The 23,772-nt window shown below is 34.7% G+C and overlaps 1 protein-coding gene across 1 annotated transcript in view; it reads right to left on the bottom strand.

Annotated features, from left to right (window-relative positions):
- The window catches only part of LOC145260321 (actophorin-like), a 52,451-nt gene that overhangs the window by 10,949 nt on the left and 17,730 nt on the right, over positions 1 to 23,772 (bottom strand). Inside the window, exon 2 of the mRNA XM_080118209.1 lies at positions 3,687 to 3,822. Within this exon, the coding sequence (XP_079974335.1) occupies positions 3,687 to 3,822 (136 nt within the window). The remainder of the gene's footprint in view (positions 1 to 3,686; positions 3,823 to 23,772) is intronic.

Genomic DNA, 23,772 nt, shown 5'->3' with positions numbered 1-23,772 from the left:
ATGCATGGAGTATTGTTGCAACATATAGGCTGGTGCATCTACCACTAGCCTCTCCCTCTTAAATAGGATCCAAAGAAAAGTTGTCAATCTTTATTAGTTCCACTTTATCAACTAAGCTCCAGCCCGTCCCATCACTTTGCCTCTTTTACAAATATTTTAATAGAATGAATTCTGATGAACTCGTTTCACTTGTACCCCCCCCCATGTACATATCCCTGACAAACTCGCTTAGCAATTTCACCCCTTCACCGTTGATGCCCAAAATGCCATAAAGCTTTCTATTCTAATAGTTTCTTTCCTTGAGCAGCTAGACTTTGGAATTCTCTTTCTGTTTCCCTGGCTGTACTGATATGCAGAAGTTTAAATGTAACAAACAAATATCTTAATCTTTCCTAGACATGGCTCCAAATAGTAGCCCCTGATTTCCAAGTGGCAATTTGTACGGGGTGAACATAACTATTCGGTCAGGTCTGACACTATAGACTTAATTGTATGCATAGACCAATTAATACCATCCAAAAAATTCCAAAACCTAACAGCCAGCCATGGTTCTCCCCAGAATGTGCTGCTGCCATTGCGCACAGAAATCACTTTTTCCATAGCTACCAACGTAATAGATGTACAAAGACTAAAACTGCTTTCAGAACTGCCAGCTGTCAAAGAGCAATAAAAAATGCAAGAGAGCTATATGCTCAATCCGTTAAATCCAAAGTAGCTGAGTAGCGGCTTGGTTCCCACCAGTTTTGGCAAATAGCAAACAGGATCCTGAACAGAAGCATGCGTTCTATCCCAACTATCATCAATGTACCAGAGGTTATCTCGCCAGCATCAGACAAGGCCAAACTATTTGCCAAGAATTTTGCAGCTAATTCTACCCTATGCGACGAAGGCCATCAACTCCCCGTATTTCCTCCTATAACAGACAACACACTATGCAACATACAAATATCTGTGCATGAGGTTGCCAAACTAATCAAGAACCTTGATTCCAGTAAAGCAACCGGCCCAGACAGCATTCCAATTATAATGTTGAAAAAGCTTCAACCAGAACTTGCCCGCATACTTAACTGTTTAAGCATTGCCTTAAGGAGAAGTGCTTCCCAACACCCTGGAAAATCTCATCAGTATGTCCTGTATTTAAGAATTCAGGTGATAAGTCATCTTCCTCTCAGTACAGACCAATAAGTTTCCTGTGTGTTATGAGTAAGATGCTGGAATCCATATTAAAAAGAGAAGTAGTCAACGACCTCAGCAGAAATAACCTTAGTGACATGCAATATGGTTTCCATTCTCCTAGATCTACAGCAGATGTGCTAACGGCTATATCTCATAGGATCAGTGAATCTCACGACAAAGGCTTCTTTTCTAGGGCAATTGTTCTTGACACATCAAAGGCCTTCAATAAGGTATGGCATAAGCGCCTACTTCACAAGATTTCCAGCTACGGTATAACTGGAAATGTTTTCTCAATTATTAAATCATTTCTCTCTGATGGGCTCATAAGATGGTTGATGGACAGAAATCAGAGGCCTACAGTATTAATGCTGGAGTCCCTCAGTGGTCCATCCTGGGCCTAACTCTCTTATTGATCTACATCAATGATCTAAAACACTTTCATCATTCGTTGACATTTATGCTGATGACACGATCATCTATGGCAACACATCAAAGGCTGTAAATGAAAAGGTTCTGATTCTCTCTCCTCTGATCTTGAGCGGGGGGGACGACAAGGTGGCTGGTTAATTTTAATGCATCTAAAACCAAGCTCCTATATTTACATCATCAATGCTCTGATCCCCAGCTGGCATCAATTAAAATGGATGACTCGTCTTGGGGAGGCTCCCTGTTTTGACAAGCTTCTGAGTTTGACCTTTACTCCTGATCTGAAATGGAACACATACATCAAGTCTGTTGCCCAGGTTGCTGGGAAAATGGTGGGATCCTTCTACCACTCTAGAAGTTATCTCACTACTGATGCAATAAAATAATAAGATGGTATAAAAGCCAAGTACGTCTAAGGATGGAGTACTGCAGCCACATCTGGGCAAGAGCTGCTAAAAACAGCCTATCCTGCCTTGACAGAGTACAAAATAGACTTTGTGGGGGATGCCCTTTTCTCTTCCCTGCACCTCTCTCCCACAGAAGAGACGTTGCGAGTCTATCGTTGTTTTATCGTTATTTTCATGGCAAGTGCTCGTCTGAACTCCAATCTCTGGTCCCCCTCCTCACCAATCTTTCACAAAAAACACCCGTCTAGCTGAATCCACTGTGAAAAATTTTCCCCACTCTTTATCTGTGCCTAAATCAAAACGTAGATTCCATGAACAAAGCTTCTTTCTTAGAACTGCACGCCTGTGGAACTCTGTTCCGTCTGCCTGCTTCCCACCTGACTACAACCTTGATGTCTTCAAGTCAAACGTAAACAAATTCCTAATGAACCGCCACCTCAAGTAAACACTTCAATAAATCTCCACACTAACGTACTGTACTTGCAATAACCCTGAGTGGCTTCCGGGCCTTGATAAGTGGTGACCACCGTGTAAAAAAAAAAAAAGAAAAAAAAAAACACAGTACAAAATGAAGTGATGGAAAAGTATTTAACAAAATATTATATGCTAAGTGGTGATCTCCATGTAAAAAAAAAAAAAAAAAATCACGGCAACATTTTCTTTCCAAATAAGTACAAGACATAGCCCAGTTGACTTCCAAAGAACAAATAATTTCTAAATTTTTAAATATTAATTCGGTATAATAATGCTTATCAAGAATACAAACTTTGTACTTTGATTGTTTGACAATCAAATTTCAACACTTTCATGGAGAAATACTGGGGTTTGCATTGTAAATTTCTTAGCAAGCCGAGAGCCAGCTACAAATCTGCAACTATAGTCACAGGACTTTTTATGATATGCACCAACTGGACACTGGCTGGTGAGGAAAGATTGGTTACAGATTAAAAGCTTATGTTATTCATTTTTAAAGTGGCAAGTTTATTTTGATTTTTAGACATGTCTTTAATCATATGACTACAGGTTACTTTTAAGACTGGTGCAAATATGGTGTAGTAGTGTTTAAATGCTGCAGAAATGGGAATAGAATTCAAATCAGTTTCGTCTACAGTTCAGACCTATTCTACCTCATATTCTACTTGTTCTTAAATTAATCACTAATTTTCACTTTCAGTAATTAGATATTCAAAAATGGGGCTACATTAAAAGAAGGTCACTCATTCTTATACAATATTATGTTAATGGAAAGGGAAATTACTCTGCGACTTAGGATAGAAGTGGAACTTTGGTTTACTTCCGGCAGCCTTGTGCAGACTGATCCTTTTTAGCCAATTTTTGCCAATTTGGCCTTTTTTTTTTTTTTTTTTTTTTTAAAGCAATTTGGCTTTCAAAAATTGTTGGTTTTTATGCCCAAAAACTTAGCCCTATCTAGAATATCAGCTTTATCAAAACATTAATCTGAATTTCACATCCTGCAAATTGTCAATATTTAGACAAGTTAAAAGTTTATCTTGTTTATTAATATAAAAATTTTAATTTCACAAGTTTTATTTATAGATTTTCACCATGTGTCATCAAATATTTGACATCACAAAAGAATCTGATTCGGAAGATTAAATCATTCACATGGTGATGAAAAGAGGATTATAAAATCTTTATAAAAACAGTTTCACTTACATGTTTCAGCTCTCTTATTAACAATCACCTTTGTATTATCCTCTGACAACCTGTAGATGATATATCTGTACTTTTTACGTAACTTAATTTCTTCAAATGCTTTTAAACAGTCATCATCTACTGATACACCAGACGCCTGAAAAATAGAAGCAAAATAACTTGTTATTGCACTTTATATATTAAAAGTACAGTGTTTGATACAAATCACAGCAGAACCAGAGGCTTATTGACAAAGGTTCAGGAATTTTTCAAAAAGTATAATTTAGTACTAAATATACCAAAATTTAAGATGTTGATCACTTTTTTTTTTTTTTTTTTTTTTTTTTTTAAATCCAGAGGACATACAAAGTTCTCAGGTCAAATCTCTAACAATTGGATTAAAAAAAAAAAATCAATAAAAAATAAAATAAAAAAAGTAGTGCAGAATTCATTAACCAAAAGCAAAATTTCATTTTACTATAACTTAAATGTTGCCACAGATATTTACAAAATGAGACCAACTTTATTTTGCTAACATAATTAGCCATTTGACATCACCAAAGTTTGATGCAGACTTTAAACAAGTAAAAATTGAAAGAGGAAAAAATTTTCTTTATAAAAATTTGATAAAAGATTTAACAAGTTGAAATTGAATTTGACAGCTTTTACAAACTAAATTCTAGGCTGGTTTGTGATACCTATCGTAATTAAAAAAAAGGATTCATTACCACTACTACCACCAAGGCAAACAGCAATTTTCTTCAATAGTCTTTAGATGGAGGATTAAAAGAAGTCCCCATTTCAAGACCCGAAAGGGCTGATGAGTGTTTAATGGTCACCGAAACAGCATAGTGATCATTAGTGGAATAGTGTAGAAAATGACTATGGGGTCGGCCCAACAAGAACTTGTTTACATTGGACTTGAAGATCAGGTCATAGTCAGTTGGAAAGCAAGCTAGCAGAACAGTGCCACAGGCAAACAGTACTAGGAAAGAAGTTTTTTTCATGAAATTTGAGTTTAGATTTCAGCACAGAATAGTTTGTTGATAGTTGTAACTTAACTAGTTATTTTTGTGAATGTTTGGTGGGATTGGGAGACAATGTCTCTTCTGGATTGGGGGTGGGGTGCAGGGAGGAGAAAAGGGGATCAGCCACTAGATTTTGAAACCAGTTTCTAACTTTCAACAATACAGGATGTTCCGGATGGTTCCCCACTAGATATGGTAACAGTACTCCACTTTATGACATCTCCGGCTCTTCTACAGGTAGAAGATTGAATACCTTATAAAATGTTAGGATTTTTCCAGTGACTTCTGCAACTGATTTGATGCCTTATTCCATGTCAGGAGTAAAATTGAGGAGAATGATCTTTGAGAACGAGTGTGCAGACACAGTTACAAATACAACCATAGAATTTCTAGCATTTTTTGTGGTAAAAAACATGCTATCCATAGCGACAAGGTTATCCAAGGTCAAACACACTTAACTCTTTCATCCAAAACAAAGCTACTTGAAATGCAACAGGCATACAATTTGGGATCATGTCTAATAGGAGACTGGGAAGTTGAGCAGTGAAATGTCTGTTCACGTATTTCAATTTCTGCAGGTTATTACAGTCAGAAAAGCAAGTAAGAATTCCTAAGTCTCAGAGTCTAAGGGAAAAGAAGGCTTTCAATATCTAGGGACCTTAACTAGAGGTGTAATGAGACACACACACACTGGGTATTAATATTTCATACATCTACAACCACTGGTTGCCATGGTTATTAAGAAACAAGCCAGAGGTCCATCATTCAAACTCCTTGGCCTAACATTTACAATATGAATTGGAACAAATACATAGACATTGGCTTGAAAATGCAAAAAATAAACTTACAAGCAAGTAGTGTTATGTTGGACCTTTTGGCTATAATCACAGCATAGTATTTGTTATGTTGTGACAGACAATGTCAAAGGTCTGAACGATTATGGGTTTTGTTAACCGTTATATTGGAAAAGTTATGCAGAAAAGGGAATGTTTAGCTAAAATATTTATGCTAAAATTTAACAGGAATTTAAACTTAATGGCCACCGGGAAATCCAAGATGGCCACCACGACAATTCCAAAAAATAAAATACGGCTTGTAGCATATCAAATAAAAGGAAATTTTGTACAGATTACAACCGTTTTCAAGTACATTAAACTTTATCTTAATTAGTTTAATTTTAACGGCTTCAAGTTGCTGTGACAATTGGGTGGGTTTCTACCACTATTGTATAATTTTAAGTCATTGTGGAAACTGCAAAGATTTCAAAAGACATTGCCCATTTTCTGTTTTCATGTAAGGCTCAACACTTTAACAGAATAAACATTTACAACACCAAAGTTTATTGAGGTAGGTAGAAGAGTAACTTATCTTGCCTTTTGTAACATTTGTTATACATTTGTTTTTTGATCACATTTTCATACCTCTGTGGAGTGTAAAAAAAACCCAATAAATGTTATAGGCAAGATAAATTATTCTTTTACTTATCCAGTTAAGTAGTTTGTATTTTAACTCATTTAAAAAGTGTTTTTTTACTTAAATCAAGTAGTGTTGAGTGAAGTTGAATTAAAATTAAACTAAAACAATGAAATTGCAACACTATTTTTGTAATACTATTTTCAAGTTAAAAAAAAAAAAAAAAAAAAAAAATTCTAAAACTTGAATTTAATTGTTAGATGAAAGTACAGAATAGTTACAAAACTTTATCCTAATGAATTTCTAAATAACGCATTTCAGAAGTTCAGGGCACTCTAAAAAAGCCCCCCCCCCCCTTTTTTTTTTTTAAAACCAGAATTCAGGAAATCAACCAATTCTAGTGAAATTTTATGTATTAACAATATAATTTTTATGCATAATATTTTACAGGTTTTTCTTTTAATTTAATTTTTATACGTATAACATTTAAACGCGTTTTCATTATTTTTATACAAACAAACTTTCTGCACTTATGTTACCGTGCTGAAATAAGGTTATTTAGAAATTCATTCATAAAAGAGGAGGGTGTTTTGCAATTCTGTATTTCCATCTGACAATTTGATACAAAGATATCATGGGATAAAGTTCAGAATAGTTAACAGTCAGAACTTGTAAAACGGTTTTCTAAATAACAAAAATAAAAAAAATTAATACTGTATGTTTGTAAGTCAGTTGACGAATAATTTGTTCAGATTTTTTGTGCACATTATGAGACACAAAAATGATGTCACTATTTTTATCGATGCATGCATAAAGTTTGTATCCAATTCATTTCAAATTTTAAGACAAGAAATTATAGTTGCTATTAATTAGGAATGTAACAGTTTCTATCTTTACTTAGCTTTATACTACAAAACCTTAAACTTTAAGATATTCTAACTTCTGATTGGAAAGACGCACGTGTTGTGTTCAAATTCCATAGCAAGGGCAAGTTTTTCCCGTGATTAGCTAAAACTAGAAACTTCGACGGGTACAACTTCCGCTTTGAGTATTTATATGAACACACCCCAAGCGCTTATTTGCAAAAAGTGATATACCGTCAGCGGGCATACTATGCTGGCAGGTTTCGTTAATAGTCAGATTTAAATAGCGATTTCTTCAAATATACAAATCACAACAAAAATATTAAAATATTTTAAAGTAAATTTTATTGTGAATCCAGTTATAAGTTTTATTTTGATGGACGTAGGAGAAATGTACTTATTACCGATTTAAAGACAGTGTCAAATTTATTAGGGTGTATATTGTCCAGCGCTGAACGTTATGATTTCTGGTATCAGAAATGTTATAAAATATAGATTTAGGAATTCAATGATTTAAAAACAATACACAATGGAATCGACTTGGTAACAAAGTAGGTTTTGATATATAGGCTAGAGATACAAGTAAGGGTCAGAGAAAACGGAGTCGTCCACGAGAGGAGGTTGACACTGTCACGGAAGCATTCAACTGGGCTAACTAAGAGATGATGTAAAGACTAAAGAGAGAAAGCATTGTAAATCTATGAGGGAAACACCTAACTGCGAAAATGAGAATGAGGAGAGAGAGAGAGAATGAGGAGAGAGAGAGAGAATGAGGAGAGAGAGAGAGAATGAGGAGAGAGAGAGAGAATGAGGAGAGAGAGAGAGAATGAGGAGAGAGAGAGAGAATGAGGAGAGAGAGAGAGAATGAGGAGAGAGAGAGAGAATGAGGAGAGAGAGAGAGAGAGAGAAAAAAAAAAAAAATGAAATCCTGTTACTGCTCCAGTGAAATGTTTTCTTGCTGTGTCTAAAAGATGAAGAGAGTTTAGCAGTCAGTTATCAAACAGCCATCGCGTGCTTATGTAGCAGGTTTGCTGAATCTGCCAAACTAATAATCGTTACCTTGTCCATGTTACGTGAACTCTAAAATGTGTAAATGCGCATAACATACTACTAGATGACATGAGCATCGTTGCGTACACATTTATATTAGATGTGCATGAAGACATCTACAACTCCACAATCCCATAGTAAAACTTTCTAAATTTTCATCAAAATTTGTGAGATAAAGATTTAACAAAGCCAATTTTCATTAGTTTGCCGTTTATTGATAAAATGCTATTTGCATTTTTCATAATTGAAAATGATGAATATGCAATTTTGCTAACTTCCGTTCTTATACAGTAGGAACAATGGTTAACAGCCCCCTCCCCATGTTAAGAATGAGTTTCTTAAATAACGTTACTATTTAGAAACCACATTTTTAACATCTGGAGGGTAAGGGTACTTCACAAGATTTCCAGCTACAGTATTACTGAAAATGTTTTCTCAATCATAAATCATTTCTCTCCGATAGGTTCATAATGTTCATGGGCAGAAATCACGGGCCCACAGTATTAATGCTGGAGTCCCCCAGGGGTCCCTCCTGGGCCCAACTCTCTTCCTGATCTACATCAATGATCTCCCAAAACACGTAAATCATTCGTTGACATCTATGCTGATGACACGACCATCTATGGCAACACATCAAAGGCCGTAAATGACAAAGTTCTCTCTAATTGTCTCTCCTCTGATCTTGAGCACGTGGTACAATGAGGGAAAAGGTGGCGGGTCACTTTTAATGCATCCAAAACCAAACTTCTATCTTTACATCATCAACGCTCTGATCCCCATCTGGCATCAATTGAAATGGATGGCTCTCGTCTTAGGGAGGCTCCATGTTTTGACAAGCTTCTGGGTTTCACCTTTACTCCTGATCTGAAATGGAACACGTACATCAAATCTGTTGCCAGGGACACTGGGAAAATGGTGGGATCCTTCTACCGCTCCAGAAGATATCTCATTACTGATGCAATTCTTTATCTGTATAAAAGCCAAGTACGTCAAACGGTGGAGTACTGCTGCCACATCTGGGCAGGAGCTGCTAAAAACAGCCTATCCTGCCTTGACAGAGTACAACATAGACTTTGTGGTTTAGTGGGGGGATGCCCTTTTCTCTTCCCTGCAACTTCTCTCCGACAGAAGAGACGTTGTGAGCCTGTCTTTGTTTTATTATTTCCATGGCAGGTGCTTACCTGAGCGCCAAGCCCTGGCTGAAACTGCCAATAAGTTTCCCCACTCTATCTGTGCCTAAATCCAAACGTAGAATCCACGAGCAAAGCTTCTTTCTTAGAACTGCACGCCAGTGGAACTCTGCCGCTTGCCCGTTTCCCACCTGACTACAATTTGGACGTCTTCAAGTCCAACATAAACAAACTCCTGACAAACCGCCCTCTTAAGACACTACCAAAACCCCCAATACTAATGATTACTACAATACTATCTCATTGATTACTGTACACGCAATAACCCTTATCCCTAAGTGGCCTTCGGACCTTGTTAAGTGGTGACCCCTATGTAAAAAAAAAAAAAAAAAAAAAAAAAGGTTCATATTTGCATCAAATCTGGGCTCAGGATCAAAGTTAGAGACACTTGCCAGCGAATCTGGGCTTTTGTCTGATGTTCACCTTTAGACAGTTTTGCAAACTCTTTGAGACATGCTTATAACTCCACCCATTTATGGAGTCTTCATCTTGATTCACACCTCTGTCCGTCAATGATGAGGTGGCTTCAGTAACTCCCCCTGATCTGTCCAGCAAAATTAATTTTAAAGGCTTTTCGTCTCCAGTCAAAACAGAACCAAATTGAGTGCCCTTAATTATCTCTTCCGGTCAATCATCAAATGTGCCAAGCAAATTAACCAGAAGATGACCACTTCATTGTCAAATGGTGAACTTGTAATCAACCTCGTTTCCAGTTTTAAAGTTGGTAAGTCTTGAATTTGCAACCATTGATTTCTGGGAGAATGATCTCAGAGTTAGAGTGATTAATCCCTTAATGACATTTGACTGCCACAGAGTTAATTTCTTCATTATCAATTTTCTGTTTTCAGTGATTTTCTTGGATAAAACCCGCTCAACCATCATCCTAATTTCTACTTGCCCCTTATCAGTTACTTTAGGATCTCCTAGATGTTAATTCTTAAAGGCAAACTAAAACCTTGATACTGGAAATACATATTGATCTGTCTTGCCAAATCCACCTCACATAATTGCATTACTATAAAAGCAAATGATGTATCCCAACCAAGCCACTAGAGACCAATTCATTTCAAAATTGGTTTCAAGCTTGAAATCGACAATGTCACACAGCAAAGTTGTCACTTAACACCCTCAGCTAGATCAGCCCCCCACCTCCCTCGTTTTTTGTTGTATAACCGATTACATATGACCCCCCCCCCACCAAACTTGCAAAAAATCACTGGAAGGACATGAGATTTCTTAGCGTTTGTTTCATTTTTGTCAAGAATCCTTTCGAAATTAGAACAGCCAAATTTTTCCTATTCCAATACTCCAAATTTCTTATCACAACACTAACATAAAATTATTTAAAAAAATAAATTTTGAATCCATTGAAACTACCATCTTTGCTTCATCACAAGAAATTTTTTTTTTTAATTACATTTTCACCCCAAACAAGGCAAATTGCCACTTTGGTGTAGGGGGCTACTATCAGGGGCAACAACTACTGGGGTACTATGTAGGGATTTGGGCAGCAAGGTGTCGGTTCACGTTACACTTGAAATTGTCAAACAAAAAAGGAAATGTTTGTATTTTTATCTGAAAACCTTGTGTACAAGAACTGACATCAGAATAAACTGGGAGGGGGATGTTAATAGTGACAAACATTTGCAATAAATGCATGGTCAGGTTTCATAAAAAGTTTTCATCATAAAAAAATCTTATTTGGTAAATATAATCATTAACATGACCTTGTCAATTGATAAAAATCACAATACACATCTGATTATGAGGGGTCAGAAAAGTGTTGAATTTGAATTATTTTCACCATGTGTCAAATACTTGACATCACAAAAGAATCTGATTCGAAGATTAAATCATTCACATGGTGATGAAAATAAAATTATAAATTTTTCACAATATTAACAGAAAATGTTGACGTTAGTTGGGACTCATTCAAATCAACTTGTGTACACCTGTACATCAGCAAAGACCAAAGAGAAAATGTTAGTATTTTAATTTGACATTGTGATGCATACACTACAATTATCTTTTAAAATAAAAGTTAAAGAATGGTGGTGAGGGACTACAATTGGCATCAGAAGCTAAAAGGAAGGATGAGGTCTGGCAAACATTTGCAGTAAATGCATGGTCATGTTTCATAAAAAGTTTTCATCATAAAAAATCTTATTTGGTAAATATAATCATTAACATGACCTTGTCAATGGATGAAGATAATACACATCTGATCATGAGGTCAGAAAAGTGTTGTCTGATCATCTAAAGTTTGGACACACTGGAAATAAAAGTGATAAACTTTTTCAGAAGAGGAATGGAAAAATATTTTATTTTGTCTGAAGAAAAAAAAAAAAAAAAAAAAAAAAAAAAAACTAACTTAACTATGTATCAAAATTGTGACATCACGAAAAATCAAATCATTCACACACTAAAAAATATACAGAAACAAAGTTATACACATAACATCTGTGCATACCGACAGCTCGAAATAAAATAGTATCGAAATGTACTATTTATACCTACACTACAATCTATCATAAGTTAAGAAAAGGGAGAGGAGGTAACATTTCCATTCTGGTCAGGTTTCATAGCAAGTTTACATCATAGAAAATCTAAGTCTGCAGTCTAATGATTCGATTCAGTAAATTATGATATAATTATGGTCAGTTTTATGAAATGTGTACAACCAAAATTATTCCCTCCTGCTGTTTGTCATAGAAACAACTTGTAAAGTTGCTTGAATCTGCAGGAGCTGAAGCGGACATTTAGTCAGGTCAGATTTTGATCTTACATAAGGGGGTTTACTAAAATTATACAACTAAATAATGTATGATTCTGCTGCTGATTTGCTATTAAAACAACTTTGACCAGTTACTAGGTTTGTCAGCGCAAAATATAAAAATCTGTTGTATTATTAAAATAAGTCAACTGAACACATAGGCGTCACCACTTAAAGGCAGAGAGGCCACTCAAGGATAAGGGTTAAGAGTGTACAGTAGTCAAAAGGACAATATAGTAATCTATAGTAATGGAAGTTCGGTAAATTTGTCAACTTGAGTGTAATGACTAATCAGAAACTTGTTCACGTTGGACTTTAAGACAACCATATTATAGACAGCTGGAAAGCAGGAAGAATTCTACAGGCATGCAGTTCTAAGAAAGCTTTGATCATGAAATCTACATTTAGGTACAGATAAAGAGTGGGGGAAATTATTGATAGTGTTTTCAGCTAGACGAAAGTTGTCTCAGTTAAGGGTTTAATTAGTCAAAGCAACTCAAACAGGGGTGATTTACTTAGTTTGTCAACGCAAAAAATCTTGTATTAAAATAAAATGAATTTACTGAAGCTTTGATCAAGGTTACTTCTGGCAAATATCTTTATCTCAAGACATTTTAAAAAATAAACTAATTTTAAAAAAATATTCTCTTTAGACAGAAAGAGAGTAAACAAAATAGAAATACAACTATTTATGCATTGTGACAGATTTCAAATTTTCTTATAAATTTTTGTTCCAAAGTTCTAGAATATAGTTGGTGTAAAAAAGTTAAAGTGACTTGTGTTTATTCAAGATCTAGTAAAAAGTTCCAACTAGAGTTAAAAAAATAGTCAATAATATAATTTAAAAATGTTTGAGAACTTTAAAAACTGATTGCCTTTGTTTTTTTTTGTGCAAGGGGTGTTTATTCCAAAAGCCATTCTTAACCTGGGGAGGTTGGGGTGGTAATTCCGAAAAGCATTTTCTTATTTTCAACCTCCTCATATAGAAAACTTTCGGAATTAACACCTGCTGCAGGTTGGACAAGCAGCGCACATTGACTTGAGAAATGAATCCGTCGCGTTACCATAAAAAGGAACTTTATGCAATATTATCCCTTATAAAAGTGTCAGTTTTTCCCCTCTGGACAAAAATACTATAGGTTTACAACAACAGATGCCACATACAAATTTATTATGTTTACACTATTAGGCACTGCCTTATGTAACTTTAGCACGCCATTATAAACAATTTTTACACTTTTTGTGGGCTTGCAAGGCAAATAACTTATGTTAAATTTTTTGCTTCTATTTATAAACTCCACATACAATTGTAGTTTGCTTTTATGTATATACTAGCACAAGTGCCTGGCGTTGCTCGGGCGTGGGCGTGTGTGCGCACACGCGAGAGGAAAAAGAAAAGTTGGTAGGCAAATGGACTCAATGCCAAAGACTTAAGGCGAAGTTGGAAAAGGAAACTGCTATGCTAAGAGGGCAGAGAAGTGAGAACAGTTGAAATTAAACGCTTAGGTGCAGGTGGTTAAACGAACGTTTCATTTTCTAGGTCAAACATCATGCCATAGAGAAATGAAATCACAGAGCCAGTTTTCTGTGTATTTGTGTTTCCCCACGATGTTGGGGAAAACCATAAAAAGGGGAGTGTCCAAATGAATAGCTGACCGATATGACGGGTTTCCCCACATTGATCAAAGCTCATTACTTCCAGACATGCCGGCATGAGAGGCTGAGAAGACACTTCGCTTTCGATTCTTAGTTTCGCATTTATACAGAAAAACCAAACAAACATGCGGAGAGCAAGAAATAGCGTGTAAAAGTCACTTAAATAAAAGTGAGAGATGACCTCCTTTTGTAAATCAGATATTATAATCTAGCAAGTATATAAAAAGTTCTAAGAAATAGTACCCCCTCTCTCCACAAAAGCCTTTGCCGGACATACAAAAAACACATTTTCGCTTTTATATAATAGACCAATAAATCAAAACAAAGCGATAACCCTATTATAACGAATGTTAAAACTTAGCAGGGGTGCGTGGCGCTGACCGGGTGTTTGAGAAAAAAAAAGTTTCAGGGAAGGAGGTAGGCTTTAACCCTAATCCTTGAGGTGAAAGCGGAAAAAAAAGCGCGATGACTTACCGCAACACTGAGAGTAGGGGAATAAGAATGGATGAAATTTAATGATTAAGAAGTGAACTGACGGGTGCGTAAATTTAAAGAGGTCAAACATCAATCTCGCAGTTAAGTTTGGTTGTGAGGCAGTTTTTTTTTTTTGGTTTTGTTTCTCCAAGACATAGGGTTGGGGGGAAAACCAGCTTCCCATAAAAGATGGGTGTCCAAATGAAAAGCCATTGTCTGATATGGTTTTCATTGATCAAAGCAGATTTGCTTTCTGGATGTCCCCGGCAGGAAAGCTGAGGAACTGCGTTCGTTTTGATGTTAGTTTCACTTTATACTAAAAAAAGCCAAACACGCGACAGAGCGAATTTTATAAAAATAAATCTTGACAACGTGCATTCGCAAATTAGAGATAGAGAGAGAGAGAGAGAGAGAGAGAGAGAGAGAGAGAGAAAAAGAGAAAAAAAAAAAAAACAAAAAAAAACAAACAAACTCAAAATGAGTAATTTTTGTTTATTATAAGATTGTTTGGATATTTTATTGTGACACCCTGTCGATCGCCTTTGCAGCAGTGGCAATTAGTTGTACAATGATTGTACATTTTTAATCGTACATATTTAAAACACTAATTATGGTTAATGGGGCACAGTTTTGTCATTTTATAGCTTTTAATTGGTATATATATATTAATTTACTCACATAAAATTAATATACGAAAGTATAGATTTATGCATAAACTTTAAGTATTTACTTCAAAACTGCTCAATACGTAGGTAGAGCTAGTTAAAAAATGTAAATGGCGATTAAGCTACACTGAACATTCCGCATTTCATCCACTCTAGGACTCTTCAGGCTTATGCGCGAATAACCTGAACAGTCCTAGAGTGGATAAAACCCGGAATATTCAGTGTAGCTTAATCGCCATATACATTTTAACTTTGCTATCTATAAAATTATATAGATATATATATAGATATATATCTATGGAATAGTTTTCAAAACTCACTTTTCACAAAGTTTAGATTTTTTTGTTAAATTGGAATTATTTCTAGTTTCACAGAAAACATTTGAGGAGTATTTAATTTTTAGTAATATCCACACTCCAGCCCAACATGAACCATCATTAGAACCATAAGATGACGAGGGCATGACGAATACTTGACATAAATCCGTGGTCATATTTCATAGAAAGTTTTCATCATAGAGAATCTTATTTGGTAAATATAATCATTAATATGACCAAAGACTGCTGCAAGGACCGAGTATCAGGAAAAAAGTGTTAAATTTGGTGCCTGTGTTCATGCATATAAGTAACCACATTTTAAATAAAGTGGGACTATTCGATATGGTAAACTGAAAATAAGGTTTAATATTTTTAAAATAATGCAAGTGGAAACCTTTAGTAAATGAAAAATTTAATTAGAAAGAACAGTTCATTTCCAACAACTTAACTAACTTCCTTTATTTTCTCCTTTGCTTTTCAGATTTTATGACCGATGTTTCTTACAATGGGGGAAGAATTGCTGGTTTCTGGGTCAGACAATCAATCCAATATTTAATGTTGGTTAAATTTTTTTCAACTTACATCAAATGGTTTCATACCAAAGCAATGTTCATAAAAAAATCCTGAAATTGCATTTTGTAGAGAAAGGTCTTTAATCTGTTGGTATCATATTAATCAAGGCACATATCGAATATAAGTGTGCATTTTGGAAAAGAAAAGATGCTGATTAGGAACCAAGAGCTGCCTTCAAAACGGTCACATGAACACTCCGTTGGAGATTTTTGGAGTTGCAATCGAAAACATCTTTGACAACATACCCAAAATTGTCAAATCATATGCAAGAACGATATAAAAATGGATGAAGCTGCTGAGAGTCCAGCAACTTATCAATCACGGTGTAGCATGTTGAATATATAATGGGTTTCAAGAAATGACTTGGAAATGCTGAAAGATCAACTGAGATGTCAAAGTTGTATTAAAAGATACAGATTAAACTCCCTGGGCAGAGAGAGAGAGAGAGAGAGAGAGAGAGAGAGAGAGGAAAGAGTAAAATCCAACTAGAAGCTGTTGACTAAATGAAACCAGTACAATTAATCTGCACATGTAAGAGGTGATGATGGTCATGTGATTAACAGTACCACCAACCTGGGTGTTCAAAAATTTGAATCCAACTTGTTCCACAAAAATCACTTTCATTTAGAATGTTGACAACTTTTATCTGGTCCTTCACATAACTACCCAATGTTTTTCTAGAAAAAGAAAGTTCTAATTAGGGTCAGCTAACGCACTTCCAGAAGCGGTGACAAGGTAAATCAGTTCCATTGTTTTTCCTCATGCCTATATTCCCCCTGTGTATGCACTTTTTTTTTTTTTTAATTTTTCCGATCATTATTTAATAATCATTGAAAGTTTAGTCTTATTTTAAGAATTATTGAAAATCTTTTCAAACTATTTTAGAAATATTATGTATTGGATATGTTTTTATGGTTAAAATTTTGTTATTGATTTCAATTTTATTTTCATAAATTTATAATTTATTATATGAATTCAAATAAAATAAAAAGTGTAATGTGAACAGACATCTTGCTGCTCAACTCCCTACATAGTATCACTGCATATTATGTCCCCATAGTAGCCGCTACATCAAAGTGGTACCGTCTTGTTTGAGGTTAAAAACTCTGGAAAAATAATTTCCAAAACTACCTGGCAAATACACCTAGCGAACAAAGTGCAAGAGAGATACAATTGCACCTAAGGGACGGTTATATTCTTAATTGGAATCTACGAAATAGCAGGGGAATGTCTGGTATATGGTTGGAGTAGCCAACCAGAACAAAAAAAAAAAAAGTTCATATTTGGAACTTTAATGCAAAGTAGCTGTATGAATTTGTTTCACTTGGATTTACCATAACACAAACGGATATGAAAATAAAAATGGACTATGAATCACTAAGAAAAATTGTTGAGAAAATTGTGCCAGTTGAACCCCCCCCCTCTCTATACTTGAACTTTAAAATCTTTATATTTGTTGGGTGAAAATTTCTATATAACAAAGTTTTAAGCTTACAAAAACTTTATTTCTGCAAAATTACTACTGCAAAGTTTCAAGTTGTATCTCCAATGAATTAAGATTTTTTTTAAAAACTTTATTTACTCTTAAATAGAAAAATCTTGTTTCTAATGTTCTATGAATTATGTGTCAAGCTGTCAAAATTAAATGATTTTCATTTCCTACAAAAATAACATTTGTAAGAATTTTCTACTTGCTTGAACCTACATCATATGGATGTAACCTGAAAAAAGACTGCTCTTAGTATTGATGTACCCCCCCACCGAGCTTCTAAGCCAATAGTATGCTTTTTCTAATTTCCAACAAACCTTGAACAATCATAATTTAGATGTTAATTGAGTCAAATTGGATACCATTGTTCGAGGTGGGGAAACATTGTTATGCCCACACTACAAACATCAGATTTTTTTTTTTTTAACTGCAGCTAGTAAACATTAGTAAATGCATGGTCATGTTTCATAGAAAGTTTTAATCATAAAAAATATTATTTGGTAAACATAATCATTAACATGACCTTTTCCATGGCTGAAGATCACAATGCACATTAGATGAGTCAAAAGTTTGGAGAACAAAAAGAGATGGATGCGTTTCACTAGACCAGAAGTGAGAAAAGTTTTTGGACTTTTTTGTACAGACATTTAAAAATTGTCGTAGACTTGAAAATTCAGTATGTTATTGCTATACATACTATACTAGGAGATGAAGATGACCGACAAATTTTATTTCAGGTTCAAATGAACATCTACCTCGGCCAGATTGTTACAGCTGGTGAATTTCAAAATTGCCATTTGGATGCAAGGACACGTTAGAATGGTATGCAATAAAATTCTGTTTTAAACTTGGAAAAATTGCTACAGAAACGTGCAAAATACTTCAGACTGCTTTCCGACCATCTTGCAGGAATTGAACATCAGTTTTGAGTAGCACAAGCGACTCAAGGCAGGGATGGTGAGAAGTGTGGGAGGAATAAGGAAGTCAGAAAACCAGAATTGATTGGCCAAATAAAGAATTTCATGGATAAGGACTGTCATGTGTCTATAAAGACAATAAGTGCATAGTTTGAGGTCAGTGTTGGAACTGAAAATGTGGAAGATTTACACAAAATTTATCCCAAAGTTGCAGTCCACAACTTCATTCTTGTCACAGACAATTTGACTAAGATGGGCATCAATATAGTCCAGACCTTGCTTCCTGTAACTTTTGGTTATCCATAACCTCAAGGAAAACCTTAGACTTGTTATAAGACAATTGAGATGAAAGAGGCTGTGACGAGGATCAGTGACACGCTCACACAAGAGGACTTCCAGAAGTTGTTGGAATATGCAGCCGAAGAGATTACTTTGAAAGAGACTAGAGTTTGTGTACTATAAATAAAAAAGTCTGGAAACTTATTGAACGTACCTTGTATATATTTTTTCTCATCTTGGGTATTAATCTTGCATTTCATCTGATGTAATTTCTGACCTTTAAGTGCATCTTGTGGACGGAATTTATAACAAAATCCAAGATAAGTCAATTCATAATTGTAATATACACAATGACCAGTGGTAATTCTGTGAAAGTTACCTGGAGGTTGAAAGTTCAATCCTGAGTAGAGGTGATACTTAACACAATTATGAATTACTCAAAGACTTATTGCTGACCGAACAAGAAGCTACTTTAATGGATTAAGTGAAGGATTAGGTTTGAAATTCCATACCGATTCCCAACTACAAGACATTCAAAGAGGATCTAAGGTTAGACATGGTCTACATTATTATAGTAGGCCATGGGTTAGATTAACCAAAATGCTGCAAGAATAACATCCAAGAGAATCTGTTTACAGTTCAGACATTTTAAATATTTAACCAAGAAATGAAATTTATTGAAACATGTTAATTTTAATAAGTTAAACCATAAACATGTATTACTCTGTGTGTTATAATTTTGTCAGGTGTCACTGAATATTTGACATTAAAATCTGATTCTGAAAATTAAACCATTCACATGGTGAAGAAAATGTAATTATAAGTTTCATATTTACGGAAAATGAAAAGCAATTCAGTTGAGCGTCTGTGCATCTGGGGGAACTAATATATAATAAAAAAAACTTTATTTGAAATGTGGTGTATACAACTGCCATAAGCTAAAAATGTTTGGGACACAAACATTTCTAGTAAATTTAGGTCATGTTTCATATAAAGTTTACATCATGGGGAATCTAATTTGGTAAATATAATCATTAACATGACAATCGCACATATAGACAACAAAAGCTACAAATTATTTTTATTTGTATAATTGTTAATTTTTCATATTTTTTGATAATGTTATTTTATTTCAATAAATCGTTTCACAATAGAAATACTGCAGAACAAGTGAAGGAACTCATTTGCCTTATCACTGCTAAGGGCAGTGTTACGCTGGAAGTTAGGAAGCACGTTAGCTTACTATAAACAAAAGTTCTATCACTCTTTCTCTCCTCCAACCAGCCCATTCCTTTTAGCTGGACACACAACTTTAAATAGACTAGCAAGCTGTCCGGCATTGCCAAGTCATAAAACAGGACTGATATTTTAGTTCATAGGGATTACATTTATTATTATAGAAGACAAAACTATTGATTATTATATTGTACCCATTATAGTCAATCCTTAGTCTCCAAGCCACGTCCATATTTATATAAATATCCAAAAAAGAAAATATATAAAAAATAACATGTAGATTTGTGCATGCAAACAAGTTTAGTTGACTACTCCTGCCAAGGACACCGTTTGGTTTCCAATGTTGACCCCCTTAGCACCTCCCCCCAATCCTAACTAAAAAAAAAAAGTAGGCTTTTAATATCAATGTCAGAGCGAGAAAAAACAAAACAAAACCTATAATTCCTCAAGTAATTTATACAGACATTTTCTAAATTAGTACATAATACTGAAAAACTGACCGACTCGCAGAGAACGAATAACTTCTAAATTTTAAATATTTAGAATCCATGGCAATGCTTATCAAAAATATACAAATAGATAGTTAATGAAATTTAACATGGCTATGTCAATTGTCATAAAATAAAATTTCAGTACTTTGATGAGGGATACTGGGTTATGCATGTAAAAAGTCAACTTGTGTACACCTGGTGAATTCATATAAGCAAAGACCAAAGAGAAAATGTTAGTATTTTAATTTGACATTGTGATGCCTTACACTAAAAGTTAAATGATGGTGACGCGGACTACAACTGGCATCATCAGAAGCTCAAAAGGATTAGGTCTGGCAAATATTTGCAGTAAATGCATGGTCATGTTTCATAAAAAGTTTTCATCATAAAAAAATCTTATTTGGTAAATATAATCATTAACATGACTATGGTAAATGTAGATAAAAGCGTTTTGTTTTTGTAAATATTTAAAACTTATGTTGATGGTTTGCATAAGATCAAAGTTAAGTGGTTAGTATTTAACTAAGTGACTAATTAAGAAATCTAAGTGCTGCATGTAAAACCTAGTCATAATGGCTTTGAAAGCCGAGGACCGGCTACCAATCTACATTTTGTGATATGTACCAACTAGACACTAGCTGGTGTGGAAAAATTGATTGGATTAAAAATCTTGGTATTCATTGTTTAAGTGTGGGTGGGTGAAGAGTAGTTTTCTCAGCGAGCTCAAGGTCAAATGGTGGGCAGATTAAAAATTTTTTTTTAGATGAGACTAATCATAATTCATTTTTACTCTTTGTACAGAAGGGAAACAATTATAGATGGCAGCTCTTCATTAGCTAAGAAAAAGATTACACTTAATTTGCATACCCCCCTCCCCCAAGCCACATTTTATAAAAAGTTTGTATCACGGGAATCATCATTTGGTAAATATGAAGATAACCTTTAAATATTTGAAGTCAACATTTTATATATGTTCATAATCATGTTGACATCAGTTTGTGCAAGATCAAAGTTAAGCCTAGTCAGTACTTATATTGGTGAGGAAAATAAAATAATTTAGAATTTATTTTCACATAAATTTTACGTATAATGATCCCATTTCTCGGGCATTGTCTTTTGAAGTTAATGCTCCAATTTCTTTTGATATTTTTTTCAATTTGAAGGCCACAGGGGAGACAACTATGCAAAAAAAAAAAAAAAAAAAAAAAAAAAAAAAAAAAATCATCCCAAAGCAGCAAAACTGGCTTGCAATTACACTATGAATACAAATTTGGGCATATTTGATGGTTTGAAAATATAGGTTTTTACCAATTGTTGCAAGTTTAACCACAGAATAGTATTATAATCTTCAAAAAGCCAGCAAATTGAACCAAAGATACGAGTATTTTTATATTCAATTTGGCTAACAGTACAGATATACCACCTTTTTGATAATTTTAAAAGTTTGAAATCTCAGTGACTATTAGTCACAAATGAAGGCTTGTTGGAAAGCGAAGGACCTGAATTGTGTAATGGGCTACATGGCATTTGCCCTTAAGGTCGCACATTGTCTCAAAACGTGCGTGTATGAGGGGTCTTTCCGATATTAAGTTAACGCAAAATGAGCACCCACTTTATGGCCACCTCTTTTTTTGGGGGGGGGGGGGGGGCTGTTAGTGGTCTGACATTAATCCCCCACCTTAATTTTTTTTCTTCCCAAGTTTTTAAGGCGTTCACACAGAATTGCCCCCACCCCGCCCCCAGGTTAACTGCCCTAAAATCCAAGATTATTGTACATTAAATTTATATTAATTTCTGCCAAGTTTTTCAGTGTGTTCATGTAACTAAAAGAATTACATAAATTGAGGAGACAAGTGGGGAGGGGGTTGATTTAGGTATTTTATTTAAATACAACACCTAAGAAATCTTGCAATATATTAATTTCTAACAGTTCTTTGTACATAAAATACATTACAATTCAGCAATTTTTTTTAACGGATCCACAGAATGTTCACGGCATCGCAGCATATTTATGTGCATCACTCGGAAACTCAATTTCGGGAGATTTTCAGTGCCATATTCAGATTCCTTGCAAAAAAGGACATTTCTATGGCAAATTTTATTGCTTTATAGGTTTTAACAAAGATATAGCATTTTTTACTGAAAAAGCATTAAAGAAAAAGAAGGGGGGGGGTGACAAAACCTGTTTAAAAGAGGAGGAAAAAACTACCCAACATGCAAGGCAAAAAAGGTCATAACTTTATTTTTAATAAGATTAAAAAAAATATTTCTTAGATCAAGCTCTTTCTATGCCATTGAGATATTTTAAGCAATTTCAATTTTTTTCATGCATATTACCAATACTAGGTGCTACAAGTAAAACCTAGTCACAGTGGCCTTGAAAACCAAGGAACAGTTATCCATCTGCTGCTATAGTGCCAAGCAGTCTTTTTGATCTTGTAAAAAAAGTTACTTTTGACGAGCATTTCACATTTAAGTTGCACCTCTCACCGATTAAAAGTCATGTTTCATAAAGAATTTGTATCATAAGAATTCTAATTTGGTAAATATAATCATTAACATGACAAACTTTGGAATCGGATGCTGTTAGATCAGCATCAGGTGCGACACTTTATGCCTGTCCAATGTTGACTATACCATCAACATTTATAGTAGAGGAACAGTTAGAAATGACCACTCTTCGATTCAATATTAAAATAGTTTGGATTTTTGACATTTTTGTTGCAACTAATTACAAAGTCATTACATGGCATTTAAAATTTTTTTTTTTTTTTTTTTTTTTTTTTTTTACATAGGCATCACCACTTAAAGGCCAAGAGGCCACTCAAGGATAAGGGTTAAAGAGTGTACAGTAGACGTTGGACAATATAGTAATCATTAGTAATGAAAATTTGGTAAATTTGATAACTTATATAGAGCGGCTCATCAAGAACTTATTTACGTTAGACTTGAACACAACCATATTATAGTCAGCTGGAAAGCAGGAAAACGGAAGACAATTCCACAGGCGTGCAGTTCTAAGAAAGCTTTGTTCATGGAATCTACATTTAGGTAGAGGCACAGATAAAGAGTGGGGGAAATTATTGATAGTGTGTACAGCTAGACGAGCGTTTCTTGTGAAAGTTTGGCGAGGGGGGACCATAGATTGAAGCTCAGTTGAACACCTTCCATGAAAACTATAGAGACAAACTCACAACACCTCTTCTGTGAGATAGAGGTTGCAAGGAAGAGAAAAGGACATCTCCTATGAGGCTACGAAGTCTATTTTGAACTCTATCAAGGCAGGACAAGTCCTTTCTAGCAGCTCCCATTTTTCCAGCGGCCTTGGCAACAGATTTGATGTAAGTGTTCCATTTAAGATCAGGAGTAAAGGTCAAGCCCAGAAGCTTGTCAAAACTGGAGGCCTCCTGGAGACGAAAGCCATTCATTTCAATTGATGCCAGATGTGGATCAGAATGTTGATGATGTAAAGAGAGAAGCTTGGTTTTAGATGCATTAAAAGTAACCAACCACTCCTTTACCCATTGTACTACGTGCTCAAGATCAGAGGAGAGAGAATTGGAGAGAACTTGGTCGTTTACTGTCTTAGATGTGCTACCATAAATGGTAGTGTTGTCAGCATAGATGTCTACAAATGATGTAAGGATGTGATTTGGAAGATCATTAATGTAGATCAGGAAAAGAGTTGGGCCC

This window comes from Euprymna scolopes, chromosome 36 (assembly GCF_053919585.1).
Source record: "Euprymna scolopes isolate OS-2025 chromosome 36, ASM5391958v1, whole genome shotgun sequence".
NCBI classification, from domain to species: Eukaryota; Metazoa; Mollusca; class Cephalopoda; order Sepiida; family Sepiolidae; genus Euprymna; species Euprymna scolopes.
Note: the sequence above shows the minus strand (reverse complement) of the source record. Positions and strands in the feature narration are given on the sequence as shown.